Genomic DNA, 13,778 nt, shown 5'->3' with positions numbered 1-13,778 from the left:
GACTTCCTCAATATCCTGGACATTCACATGTATTTGGAAACTATAAATTTTTTTCATAGAAAATCATTTGCCCACTGTTAGTTAATTTCATGCTGAGGCCAGTTGGTGCAAAAAACATGCTCCCGCATGTACATATTATCAGTCTTCTTCCAGTCTGAATAACTATTTGAAATCCTTCCAAAATTTCATTAGCTCAGCATTATGGGATTGGTTTACCAATCTTTATATCATTCCTGCTTAAAAGCTTTTGATCATAATGTAATTACTGAAATTAAATCACAAATGTGTTTGATATTTCATGATGTTTTCTCCTTTCTAATTCTCAGCCATACTGACAGTAACTTATTTAGTCATTGTTGTGTATACTCTATCATTTTTTTGTCACTAACAGGATTCCTTTTTTCCTTTTGGGGAAGTATATTCTAACATCAGATAAAAGAAAGCAATGAAATATTCCCCAGTCTTGCTGTTCTTTGCGTAGATAAGGACTGTGCATACCTCTCAACCTCTTAGAGCAAGAAATACGCAAAAAGCCATAAAAAATGGGGGACAAAGGCCCCAAAGAGGGACATTTTTTTTTTAATTTTGCGATTACAAACTAGGAATATTGATAAAATAACAGGTTTTTCATTAGCATGAATTTTCTGAAGGGTATGAAGTCTGAAACTCAAATGTCTTTCATTATTTTCTGATTTCAGTCCTCAGTTATTTGCCAGTGATTTGCCAGAAAATAGCAATTTTACAAGAAACAAACCAAAAATGTGAGGCAAAAATCTGGGCATTCTGTGAAAATTTGGACATTTTAGAAGTATAAGACTGTACTACTTTTGAGACTGAGAGCTGCTTGAGTTTCCTTAGTCTATATGAAGACAGAAATTAGTGCTTATAAGATATCTGAAGAAGTTTGTAATCTGCCAACAAACCATATTAATGAGATGATTGTTAATGGAAAGATCCTAATCCAAAGAATTAACAATCAGAACAGAAACAATGTCCAAAGTAGGCTAAGACAACAGTGAAATAAAAGCAATTAAACTCAGTAAGCGTTTTCATGGTTCACACGCTTCTTCAGACCATATGAATTAAACACACAAAACCAATGATATCTAAAGAAACATAGACAATCAAATTACACAGATCCAAAAAGAACCAATAAAAAACTAATGAAATAGAGGTTTGCTTTTTAGAACTGGCTTTAAAGAGATATAGTCATTTAGGACAGGGGCAGAATAAGCCTTAAAATCAATGATACATCGTAATTCAGTATATACAGTTGTGTTACTTATGTCATCCTCCAATGTTATTCTTAGACAAACTCAGAACCAGGAACTTAAATACATGCTCAGCACCTTTCTCTAATACATGCTTGGCTAATGCACTAGTAATGCTAAAATTACTGTTTAACAATGTTGTTGCTTATGACTGTTTTTAAAAAAAACAAGTACATTTTCACCGACATTAGATCCCACATTAGAGGCTTTTATAAATATATGTGAGTGTGACGCCCATGCACTGGCCCAGTAATCAAGGAACCTCAATCCTCACCACTAGCACCAGTGAGCGGCATCCACACTGGGAGGATAACAAGTACATACACAGTGAAGTACAATTTCCCTTAAGAGCACACAGAGATTGCTGTCAGTCTGGGGCTGGTTTCTCCCTTTCTCTCCAGATCCCAATAAGACTCCCCACTAGCACAGCTATAGGGTTTAGATCTCAGCTGAGTGGTCAAGTCAAAACCTCCAGCACCCTCTCTGTCCAAACAGTGCTTCATGTCCCTGCCCAAGTAGCTGACACACACTCACTTTGAGATTTGATTTATATGCAAACACACACAGACACTTCTGGGAAAGGCTGGCACAGGTTCTCCAACTATGCCCCTTTCTGCCCAGACTATACAATAGTACCACCTGCCACCATCCACCCTTATCAGCTACTATAAATGCCCTTATCAAAGGGTGTCCAATTCTACTGTGCAATGTTACTATTATTCAAATAGTAAGTGTGACTGAGACTTGAAGGCTATTTAGGAGTGGCTTATACAGTAAAACCAAATACATGTAAGTACTCTAAGAGCTTAACTATCTCTACACAATACAGCCACAGTTAAAATCTTTACAAATATTTAATAAAAAATAATAAAAACACAAGCCAATACTCATTAATTCAAGACTGTGACACTAGAGAGTTCAGAAAGCACAGGAAATACTTTAAAACAACGTTATAGGATTGTCTCACATAAATATATAAAACATCTACATTAATCTTACTGTATTTCTATCTGCAAGAGACATCACTGTTCTAAATAACTTACAGAGCAAGGAAAAGTGCAGGTGAGTTGTTAGCAGGTCTGAAGACAAATGCAAAATGCAATCTCTTTCACTTGAGATAGTTCTTAAATTGATAATACACATTACTGCTGAGTCATTTCAGATTACATCATTCTTGTCACTTCTGCTTAAGTTTCCCATGCTCACAGATCTTAAAATTTAACATTTCTTTGTGATCTGCAGCTGCCAGGAAGTCACAGCAATAAAAATCACTTTACGTGCGTAACCGGGTAATTATCTTTGTTTTAAGACAATTGAAAGAATTTCCAGCTGGAGGCATCCTGTTTCTTTGCTTGAGATCACACACAGTCATAAAATTCTTTACTTATCAGCTTTCTTCTAGCAGGGTGCACTGTAGTTACATTTTTGAAGCTCAGCACATAACACAGTTTTCTTACATTTGTAACACAACCCTGTGGATCATATTGATATTAATAGTGACATAGAATTATTTACAAAATTCTATTTAGCTTAGCTGGCATCCTTCACATTTCTTGTCTCCCCAGAGAACTCAAGCTAGCTTTTTAAGGGTCCCTTGAGGAACGTTGCTTGAGAGAGTTGAGTCTATCTGAATATACCTTACCCCATTCCCTGTCTTGAGAGCCCATCTGCATTGGCATTGCTAACCCCACTGCGGTGCTGCACTGACATATCGTATGCTTACCACCCTAGGCTCCACCTTAGCATTTTTCTGGCTGTCTCAATGTAAGCATGTTAGGGGATTGTGCTCTGTAAATAAAGTGAATTTCCTTCCATACAGATAAGGATGAAGTTTCTGCAGTGCCCACACTACGGCTAGACATTCCTTTTCTACAGCTGCATTGCATTCCTCCCTGGGTTGGAGCCTACAACTGAGATAAACCACTGGATGCTTTTCTTCCTCTGAAGAAATCTGGCTAAGTACAGCTCCCACCCAATGGTTTGAAGCATCCACCTGCACAACAAATTCTTTGCTATAATCTGGACTGACTAACACAAGGGGTCGTCCCAAAGCTTCTTTAAACTTCTGTAATGCCTGCTCACATGCTGGGGTCTATACTACCTTATCTGGCCATTTTTTTCTTGTCAGGGCTGTGAGGGGAGCAGGTATGGTAATATAACTGGGGATGAACTTTCTGTAGCACCTTGCTGTCCCTAAGAATGCCCTCACCTGTTTTTATTTGGTAACAGGTACAGGCCATGCCTGAATGGCTTACACTTTGGCAAGTTCTGGCCTGATCTTACCACTCCCCACTCTATGTCCTAGGTAGGATACCTTTGCCATACCACATGACATTTCCTGGACTTAATGGTCATCCCTCCCCTCTATAGTCTGCCCAGCACCTCTCTGACATATGGAGGGTACTCTTGCCAGCAATGTCTGTAGATGGCAATATCATCTAGGTAAGCAAGGGCAAAATTTCCTGCTCCTGCTAGGATATGATCTACCAGCCTCTGGAAAGTCACTGGAGCATTTTTCATCCCAAAGGGCATTTTTGTGAACTCATACAAGCCAAAAGAGTCACAAAGGTTGACCTCTTTCTAGCACTGGGAGTCAAGGTAAGATCAATGGTGGTAAGATACTTAGCCCCACCCAGCTGCTCTAGGGCTTCATCTGTTCTAGGCATGGGGTAAGCATCTGACTCTGTTTGACTATTTAATTTCCTGTAGTCCACACAAAACCTGGTGCTGCCATCCTTCTTTGGTACCACCACCACTGGAGAAACCCAGGGACTGTTGGACTCATGAATTACCCCTAGTGCCAACATTTCCTATATCTCCTCCTTCAAAGTCTGTTTTACTCTCTCAGACACCCTATTAGGGGCCTGCCTAATAGGCCTTTGGGGTCAAGTATCCACCTTGTGCTGCACCAGGTGGGTGCAACCTGGTTTCTCAGTGAACATGTCCCCAAACTTGTGCAATACTACTCTGATTTCACAAGCCTGGGTAAGAAATAGCTGCTGGGAAATTGCTACCCCTTCCACTGAGGTGTCAGTCCGAGTCTCACTGAGGAGATCAGTCACCAGATCTCCCTCAGACTCTTCCTGCAATTCACTGCAAATACTCAACACAGGGGCCACCCTATCATGGTAAGGTTTCATCATGTTAACATGGTACAATTTGTGCTCCTGCCTCCTGCCTAGCAGTTCCACCATGTAGGTAACATCACTGACCTTCTGTGCCAACTTGCAAGGTCCCTCACAGGCTGCCTGCAAATTGTTTTGTCTGGTAGGAATGACAGCCATTACCTGCTGCCCTACAGCATACTCTCTAGCTCATGCATTCCTGTCATACCAGACTTTTTTCTGCTGTTGGGCTTCTGCCAGGTTCTCCTGGGCCAAGCCCATGGATTCCCTGAGCCTTGTCCTGAGGTTTAGGACATATACCACAACAGACTCCTGGTGAGATTCACACTCACCCTCCCACTCATCTTGAATTAAGTCTAGAGGCCCACTCATCCTATGCTCATGCAACAACTCAAAGAGAGAAAAACCTGTGGATTCCTGGGGAACCTCTCTGTAAGCAAACAGATGGGGCAAATATTTGTCCAACTCCCTCTTAAACTAGTCTGCAAATGCCCGTAGCATGGACTTGAGTATAGAGTTTAACCTTTCAACACGTCCATAAGTCTGGGGATGGTAGGGGCTGATCTTTAGGTGCTTCACCCCACAGTACTTTCACAGACAAGCCAGCAGGTCTGACATGAAATTGGCACCTCGGTCAGTCAGTACCCTGCTGAAAATCTCTATTAAAGCATTTGCCTCCTTTTCTGCCTCAATGGAGGACAAAGCCACTGCCTCAGAGTATCTTGTGCATAATCCACTACCACTAGGATATATTTTTTCCCTGTGGAGCTTGAAGTACTCAGAGGCCCCACAGTACCCATAGCTACTCTCTGAAATGGCTCTGCAATCACAGGCAAAAGCATCAAAGGATCTCTCACCTTGTCTCCTGCCTTGCCTACCTTTTGGCACTGCTCACACGTCCTGCAATACCTTGTTACATCTCTGGAAATTCCAGGCCAATAGAAGTTCTGTATAATACGTCTCTTTGTATGTTTTATGCCCATCTGACCTACAAAGGGAATATCATGGACTATGGCTAGAAGTGCCAGATGGTAGGCTCTAGACAGTACTGACTGCTGTATTCTCTCATCCTCTAGCTCTCAGTCAGGGGTCCACTCACTATACAGTAACCATTTATCCCAGTATACAAATTCCTCCTTACCTTGAGAATCAGGTGCCTCCCAGTCTACCTGCCTCAGGCCTTGTAATGTAGGATCTGAGAGCTGAGCCTGTCTCAGCTCTCTCTTTGTAATCTTTCCCAGCTCCCCTTCACAGGAAGTCTGGCATCCCCTGACAGTGGTGCCTCAACGTCAGCCTGAGTACTACTACACACCTCTGCCCTTGCAGTCACTCTGTCCAAGGGAACATCAGTACCTACAAGCAGCTGTGGCTCACCTTCATTCTCACTGCTACAGGGTAGCTGCCTCCCTGAAGTAGCTACCTCACCTCAGCAGTCCTGGCTGCAAGTGTGCGGTCTGACTGGGTCTCCCCTAGGCTACCAGACCCACATGCTTGTCTCCAAGCCTGACTGCGTGTAACTGCATTAACACATGATACTGCCTTATCAAAATCCTTCCCTATCAGGACATCGGCAGGATGGTAGTGCGGTACCCCTGTTGTCTCAAGACAACCTACTATTGGCATTTTGTCATTCCCACTTACTGGCTCTCCCACCTTTTATTCCCCACCTTACCTTCATGGACATCTAAATGCCACATGGCCCTACTGGCTGCATTCAAAACATTTAACCCTAGGTCCTGGACATGTACCTGGACTAGTGGCTTCCCTTGCTACAGGCAGATTCTGGTGGGGCAGTCTGGGCTGCTCACCATGGGTTTCCTTAGACGCATGAGTAACAATGGGTGTCCCTTTCCTGTGCAGGTATAACCTGCTTGCTAGGTATAGGTCTCCTTTCTTCCCCAACTCATCTACAGTAAGGCATTGTCTATCAGCTAACCAGACCCACATGTCCTCAGGCAAAGTGCTAAGAGCTTGTTCCCTCACCAAAAGGTCTGCCAGCCCTTCAGAAGTGGGGACCTGACATCGCTCATCCACCTATGAAAACAAGTGCTCAGTTCAGCAACATATTCTCACACACTTTCATTTGCCTTGCGTCTATGCTCACAAAATCTTTTCATATAAGCTTCATGTGTTAGCTTAAAAATTCTAGCAAACAGTTCTTTACAACATTATAGTTTAAAAAGCTAATGTCATATAGCTTGGACATAACATTTACAGCTTTACCCTGGAGTAAGGGGGTCAGAAACCATACCCAGAGCCTTTGGTTAACATCATACTGTTTACATACCCTCTCAAACATATGAATGAAACTATCAAAATTATCCCCCTCTGTAAACTGTGGAAAAATTTACTGACCTTTGTTGCTTCTAGGGTTCAGTTACTCCCTTCCCCATTACCTCCATGACTCTGGTGAAGAGTCAGCATCTCCTTTTCATGTTACCTCTGTCTCTCATTCTCCTCAGCTTCCAGGTGTAGCAGTTTATCATTCTCCTCAGCCAGCAGATGTTGTAGTTTCTCATTTTCCTCACTCTCTAGATGCCTCAGTCTCTCTGCTGCTTCTATTTCCAAATGCTTAGCCTCCAACTCAAGTCTCTGTAGCTCCAGACAGATTCTTAAGTCCTCTGTAGAAAGGTTGAGCTGTCCATTCTCTGAGTGTTGTACATCTCCATTGTCAGTCTGATCATCCTCCTAGTTGCTGTTCTCTGATACAGCTGTGACTAAAGCTGCAATCATGTCTGCTTTAGTCAGATTTCCATGCACCAGTCCTTTAGCCTGGCACATCTCAGCCAACTGGCTCCTTGTCAGCTTGCCGTACTCCTCTGCTGGCATGCTTGCCTGCTCTCCCTGACTAACTAAGCTAACAAAAGAAATAAAACAATTGTGATCTGAACTCTGAAAGTTCACTGTATGGCTGATTTAGTGAACAAAAACACCTTCAGTGATCACTGTGCCCAAGCTACAGAAATTCACTATCCTCGCCACTACAAGCCAATTAATATCTGATGTGGATATCCCACCACTGCGAAACAATTAATATGTGATGCCCGTGCACTGGGCCAGTAATCAAGGAGCCTCAAACCTTGCCACTAGCACCAGTGAGAGGCCTCCACGTTGGGAGGATAACAAGTACACACACAGTGAAGTACAATTTCCCTTAAGAGCACACAGAAGTCACCATCAGTCTAAGGCTGTTTACTCCCTTTCTCTACAGATCCCCAATAAGACTCCTCACTGGCACAACTATAAGGTTCAGATCAAAGCCGAGTACTCAAGCCAAAATCTCCATCACCCTCTCTGTCCAAATAGTGCTTTGTGTCCCTGCGCAAGTAGCTGACACAGACACCCACTTTGATATTTGATTTATATGCAAACACACACAGACACTCCTGGTAAAGGCTGGCACAGGTTCTTCAGCTATGCCCTCTTCTGCCCAGACTATATGGTAGTACCACATGCCACCAACCACCCTTATCAGCTACTATAAAGGCCCTTACCAAAGGGTGTCCAATTCTACTGTGCAATGTTACTATTATCAAAATAGTAAGTATGACTGAAACTTCAAGGCTTTTTGGGAGTGGATTATACTGTATCACCAAATACATGCAAATACCATAAGAGCGTAAATATCTCTACACAAAACAACCACAGTTAAAAGGTTTAAAAATATTTAATAATAAATAATAAAAACACAAGACAATACTCATTAATTCAACACAGTGACACTAGAAAGTTCAGAAATCACAGGAAATACTTTAAAACAACATTGTAGGATAGTCTCACATAAATATAGAAAACATCTATACTAATATTACTGTATTTCTATCTATCTGTAAGAAAAATCACTGTTCTAAATAACTTACAAAGCAAGGCACAGTGCTAGTGAGTTAACAGGTCTGAAGACAAATACAAATGCAATCTCTTTCTCTAGAGATAGTTCTTCAATTGATAATATACATTACTGCTGAGTCATTTCAGATTACATCATTCTTGTCATTTCTGCTTAAGTTTCCCCGGCTCACAGAACTTAAAATTTAACATTTCTTTGTGATCTGCAGCTGCCAGGAAGTCACAGCAATAAAAGATACTTTACATGTGTAACCTAGTAATTATCTCTGTCTTAAGACAATATAAAGAATTCCCAGCTGCAGACATCCTGTCTCCTAGCTTGAGATTACACACAGTCATAAAATTCTTTACTTATCAGCCTTCTTCCAGCAGGGTGCACTGTGGTTACATTTTTGAAGCTCAGCACATAACAGTTTTCTTACATTTGTAACACAAGCCTGTGATCATATTAATATTTACAATGACACATAATTATTTACAAATTTCTATCTAGCTAGACTGGCAGCTTTCACAGTGAGGAAGATATTAGAAATGCTCTGACTGAGAGACATAGAGTTTCTTTCTTCACTTTAACAGCTGAAGAGCATGAAGTTTTGTTCCAATGGGAAAAAATCCTCGTATTTGGAAATACACCCAGCAGATAAAGTTGGAGGGATAGTGGCCATGGGCAAGAACATTAATACATATGTACATCTTTGTAAATTTCAGGTTAACGGAGTTATTGAAAGAGTGAAATTTTATTTATTTGATTTGCATATCACCAATCTTATTAATTTAAAGTTGTTTAATTATTTTATAGTTGAATTTCCTGTTGTTCCTATTATTTATGGTCTGCCTAAGGCACATAAGAATGCCACTGATCCACCAATGTGACCAATAGTATCTGGTCATGTGTGACTAACTAAGCCTCTTTCAATATGCCTAGAGGAGCAATTAAGACCTGTATTAGATACTACTGGTATTGTTCTCAGAGACACTAAGCATTTTTTTAGTGATTTATAGGCTTAGTCAAGGGGAGTTTGCATTAGCCACAAAATGGTCCTAGTTATGCTGGATATTCAGTCTTTGTTCACTGTGATACCAAATGAGTTAGGCATAGAGAGTGTTCACTCATTTTTAACAACACACACTGATTTTTGAGAAATAAAGTAATGCTGATTTGCTCACTGCTAGAGCTTATTCTGGAAAATAATGTTTTTACTTTTGATGGTAATTACTATTTTCAGAAGACTGGAGTTGCTATGGGTACGGCCTGTGCAAACGCAGATGCTAATACAGTGTTAGCCCATTGGAAGTTTAAGAAGGGATTTGTTGATGATATTGTTCAGTACACATGTTCATTATTATAAAAGTTTTGTGGATGATGTATTCCTTATATGGGAAGGCATGCATCAACAGTTAATGGAATGTGTTACCTTTCTCCATAATACTACCACTTTTCTTAGATTTAGCATGCAATATACATATCATAACATTAACTTTTTTGATGTCACTGTACATAAAGGTATGTTGGGACAGCTGAATACCAGTATTTATAAGAAGTCTTGTAAGAAAAATAATTTATTGTATAAGACCAATGTACATCCCCAACATGTGCCTAGAAATGTACTGAATGGTCAAGTTATTACAGTGATGAGGCTACATGACAGTAAAGAGATGCTAGATAAAGCTTTAGATTCTCTTAGACAGGATTTCTTAGAGACGGGTTATTCTCTATCTGAGATTAATACTACCATTGAAGCTATGAATTGCACTAGGCAATCCGTAGCCAAACCCTGCTTTTCAGATATGAGTACTGCAGTTCAGCATACTGAGATCATTGATCAGAATACTATACCTAGGATTTCTCTAACATATTCTAGTGATATAAATTTAGTTTGTGATGTAAAAAAGGGAAACTGGCAAATCATGACCTTAGAAACACATTAGGCTCAACACCCAAATTTATCTTTAAGAATAATAGGACCCTGAAACAACACCTGTGCTATAAACAACTGACTTGTGAGGACAGGCTTAGATCAGAGCAACTACGTACCTTCCCATGTTATTCTTGTAAAGCTTGTAGCTCCATATAGAACACATTATATATTGAACAACCTAGGTCAGGGAAGTATATTTATTTCAACTTTTATGCAGACTTAAATCAAATAATCTAGTTTATTTAGCACAGTATAGGAAATGTACAGGCTTCTATATAGGGAAGACAAATTGTACACTTAGAGAGAGAGAGAGAGTTTTAGAGCATTGTAATGACATTAGGAATCAAAAGTCAACTAAGGCATTGGTTAAGCATGTATTAGATAAGGGTGAACATGTATTTAAGTTTATGGTTCTGAGTTTGTCAAGAATAACATTAGGGAGGGTAACATAAGTAACAAGACTGAATATACTGAATTACGATGGATTATTGATTTTAGGCCTAAATGACTATATATAGTTCTTAAAAGCAGACCTCTATTTCATTAGTTCTTTTTTATTGGTTCTTTCTGAATCTGTGCAATTTGATTGTTTTTTGTTTCTTTAAATATCATTGGTTTTGTGTGTTTAATTCATATGGTCTGAAGAAGCGGATGAACTGTGAAAGTGCTTACTGATTTGAATAAATTGCTTTTATTTCACAGTTGTCTTAGCCTACTTTGAAAATTGTTTATGTTCTAGTTTCCTTTTTTGTGTTGTTAGTCAACTGTTCAATGCTTTTTTGGATAATTAACAATAATTCCTTTCATGCCTACTACGCAGAGATGTAGAACAAATACTTTCCCCCTCATGATAAGAAAGGTATTTGTATATCTGTAGGAAATCTAAACTGAGGTAAATGCTACAATGCATTTTACTGGAGTGCCCTATTCATTGAACTTCTATTAGAATGTAGTGAACCCTTTTGGAAATGTCCATAAACTTGTCATCTCCAACATTGCCTTAAGGTTTTAACATGCCATCTATAAAAATCAGCTTCATAAATTGCCTATAGATCTAGCATGATTTAACTGTTTCTGAGCAAAACTGTCCTTCAAACAATATACTTTTTTTTCCTGGAAGTGGCAAGTATTTGTATGGCCATATTAATAACTTGGAAAATAAAGAATGGCATTCCTAACAATATATCAGTACATACATATTTGTTTGTTATTCCAGTTTGCTAATGGATGAATCTTCCTTTTCCCAAAGGCCTTTTAGTAAAAATTCACACTCAATTTAGTGAGTTCACACTAGTAACTTTTGTGTGTTTTAGTGTCATGACATACAGTTTAAATATATAAGATTTCAATAAAGTTTATAGGCACAGAAACAGTTATCCAAATTAATATCTCAGATGAAGATGAAAAATCATAAGTTAGATCTATTATCTAAATTGTTTTATTTAGCACTGAAAATGCAAAAATTATACAAATCCTATTATTTGTCTACATCAAGAAATTTGGGATACGTGAATTGTACATTTTGCTGCTTAACTGCAGTTTTCTTATTTAGTTGCAAATCAGAATTTTTTTTTTGTCTAATTTTGAAAATTGTATTCCTTATAAACCATTTGTGGAATTTTTCTCCCCAGACCTCTTCTGCAAAAGGGATTTATACCCAGCCAGATTATTCTGGTCAACCAAAAATAAATAAATAAATAAATAAAGACACTCACCCTTTTTTCTCATGTACCAAAATTAATTTGCCTAAGTTTGCAGTCAATACTTCTGCAAGCTATATGACATTATTCATATGGTACTGAGATCTGCATGGTTAAGAAATTTTTAAACTTATCTCTATGGATGAAATACAATCAAAGTTAAAAGTCAGCCATGAAAGATTTGCATAAATAAGTCACTAAACCTAGACTAATATGCCATTTGAATACTGGTACATCAGAACATTTATTTACCACAACAAATATTTAAAATAAAAAAATACATTTTGGTACAAAGTAATGACCTGTGACTATGTAAGTCTCTCTTAGATGTTCACTGCGAAAGTATGTATTCCTGTTAAAAATGCCTTTGCCTTTTCTGTTTACAAATGAGCAAATGACATGGTGCTTCCAGTAAAGGGTCTAGAATTAATAGGTGAGTTGGCTTGATGACCCCTCAGCAATATAAAATTAGGGAGGGACAATATGCCTTATAGCTGATAATTCTAAATTTGTCTCCTCTGTCTTACAAAATATTTATGATTATTATTATTATTATTATTATTATTATTACTATTATTATTATCATCACCATCATTTTTATTATTTTGGTTGCTATTAATTCTGCACATTTAAATTTCTTTCAGGTGACAATGAGGAAAGAGAGCAGAGCCTTAGATACATAGCAGTGCTGCAGGAAGTCCTAAAGAAGATGTTGCAGTTCATTGGCAAGACATGTTCAACTTATGACCATCTTCAGAAACAACTGATGGAACTGAAAAAAAGCAAACCTTCTGGTGCGATAAAAGCGGCCAAACAAAAGCATCATCAAGTAAGGATTAACTTTAGTAAGAACTAAATGAATAACACACCAAAAGGTTTCTGTCATTTTGTATTGTATAAATAATAAGTGCTCATGATAAACAAAAGAAAGATGGTCTGCACCTTTGAGCAACATGTGATTAGTTTAACTGACATGTATGTACCATGAAAATCACCCTTTAAAATATCTTCAATGAGTGTAATGAATTATCAAGAGATAAGAGTTTTGCCTTGAATTCCAAAAAAAGGAGGCACTGGCTTTAGGAGTTTGTGATGTTTGCTTTGCATTCTGCATGTCTGCAGAGCAAAGCAAACTTTGTACTTTGAAGAAGATGCATCACAGATATAATCTGATCACTGTCTTATCTCTGCGAATCATTTAAAATACTTTGTCCATGAGTAACAAGTTATCTTTGTAAATGAAAAAAAATGTCCCCATCTTTGCACATGAGATTAGGGTGTCACTTACCAATATATATATATATATATATATATATATATATATATATATATATATATATATATATATATATATGTGTGTGTATGTATGTGCAGGTTTACTATCAAAACATTGAACACTAGAATATAAACTGTTCAGAAATGTAGTTCACATGTTCGATATGCGGAATATTAATTAGGTTGGCATACTGATAATCTAAATGAGGCGAAGTCTAAATGAAGTGACTTCTGAAGTCCATCGTCCCCCTTGCAGCAGTACGTACATACCAGATCCATACTGCACAGTGCTGACAGTAATGTTTTTGCAGGGGAGAAAGCCTGCACCCCCCACACACCCTGCCACTTCTATATTCCAACTCCAAGATCGCACTACAGTGCGAAAAAGGATAAATCTCCTACTCCACACTGTCCCATGATCTCAATACGTAACATCGCCCAAGTATGAGTGAATGCACAGTGGCATTCACTGAACAGGAGACTTGCAGAATTGAAGGTTGGCAATATGGGAATCGGCCAACTAATATTTGACATTCCCATGTTCACCAAAGTTTCATTCTGCATTGTAATAATAAACCATATATATATATATATATATATATATATATATATATATATATATATATATATATATATATAGGT

The 13,778-nt window shown here is 38.5% G+C and overlaps 1 protein-coding gene across 1 annotated transcript in view; it reads left to right on the top strand.

The window, feature by feature from the left end:
* Positions 1–13,778, top strand: part of LOC122808494 — a 666,541-nt gene that overhangs the window by 165,323 nt on the left and 487,440 nt on the right. The window contains exon 13 of the mRNA XM_044079450.1: positions 12,506–12,690. Coding sequence (XP_043935385.1) covers positions 12,506–12,690 — 185 coding nt within the window. The remainder of the gene's footprint in view (positions 1–12,505; positions 12,691–13,778) is intronic.

This window comes from Protopterus annectens, chromosome 8.part0 (genome assembly GCF_019279795.1).
Source record: "Protopterus annectens isolate FY-2018-M chromosome 8.part0, PAN1.0, whole genome shotgun sequence".
NCBI classification, from domain to species: Eukaryota; Metazoa; Chordata; order Ceratodontiformes; family Protopteridae; genus Protopterus; species Protopterus annectens.
Note: the sequence above shows the minus strand (reverse complement) of the source record. Positions and strands in the feature narration are given on the sequence as shown.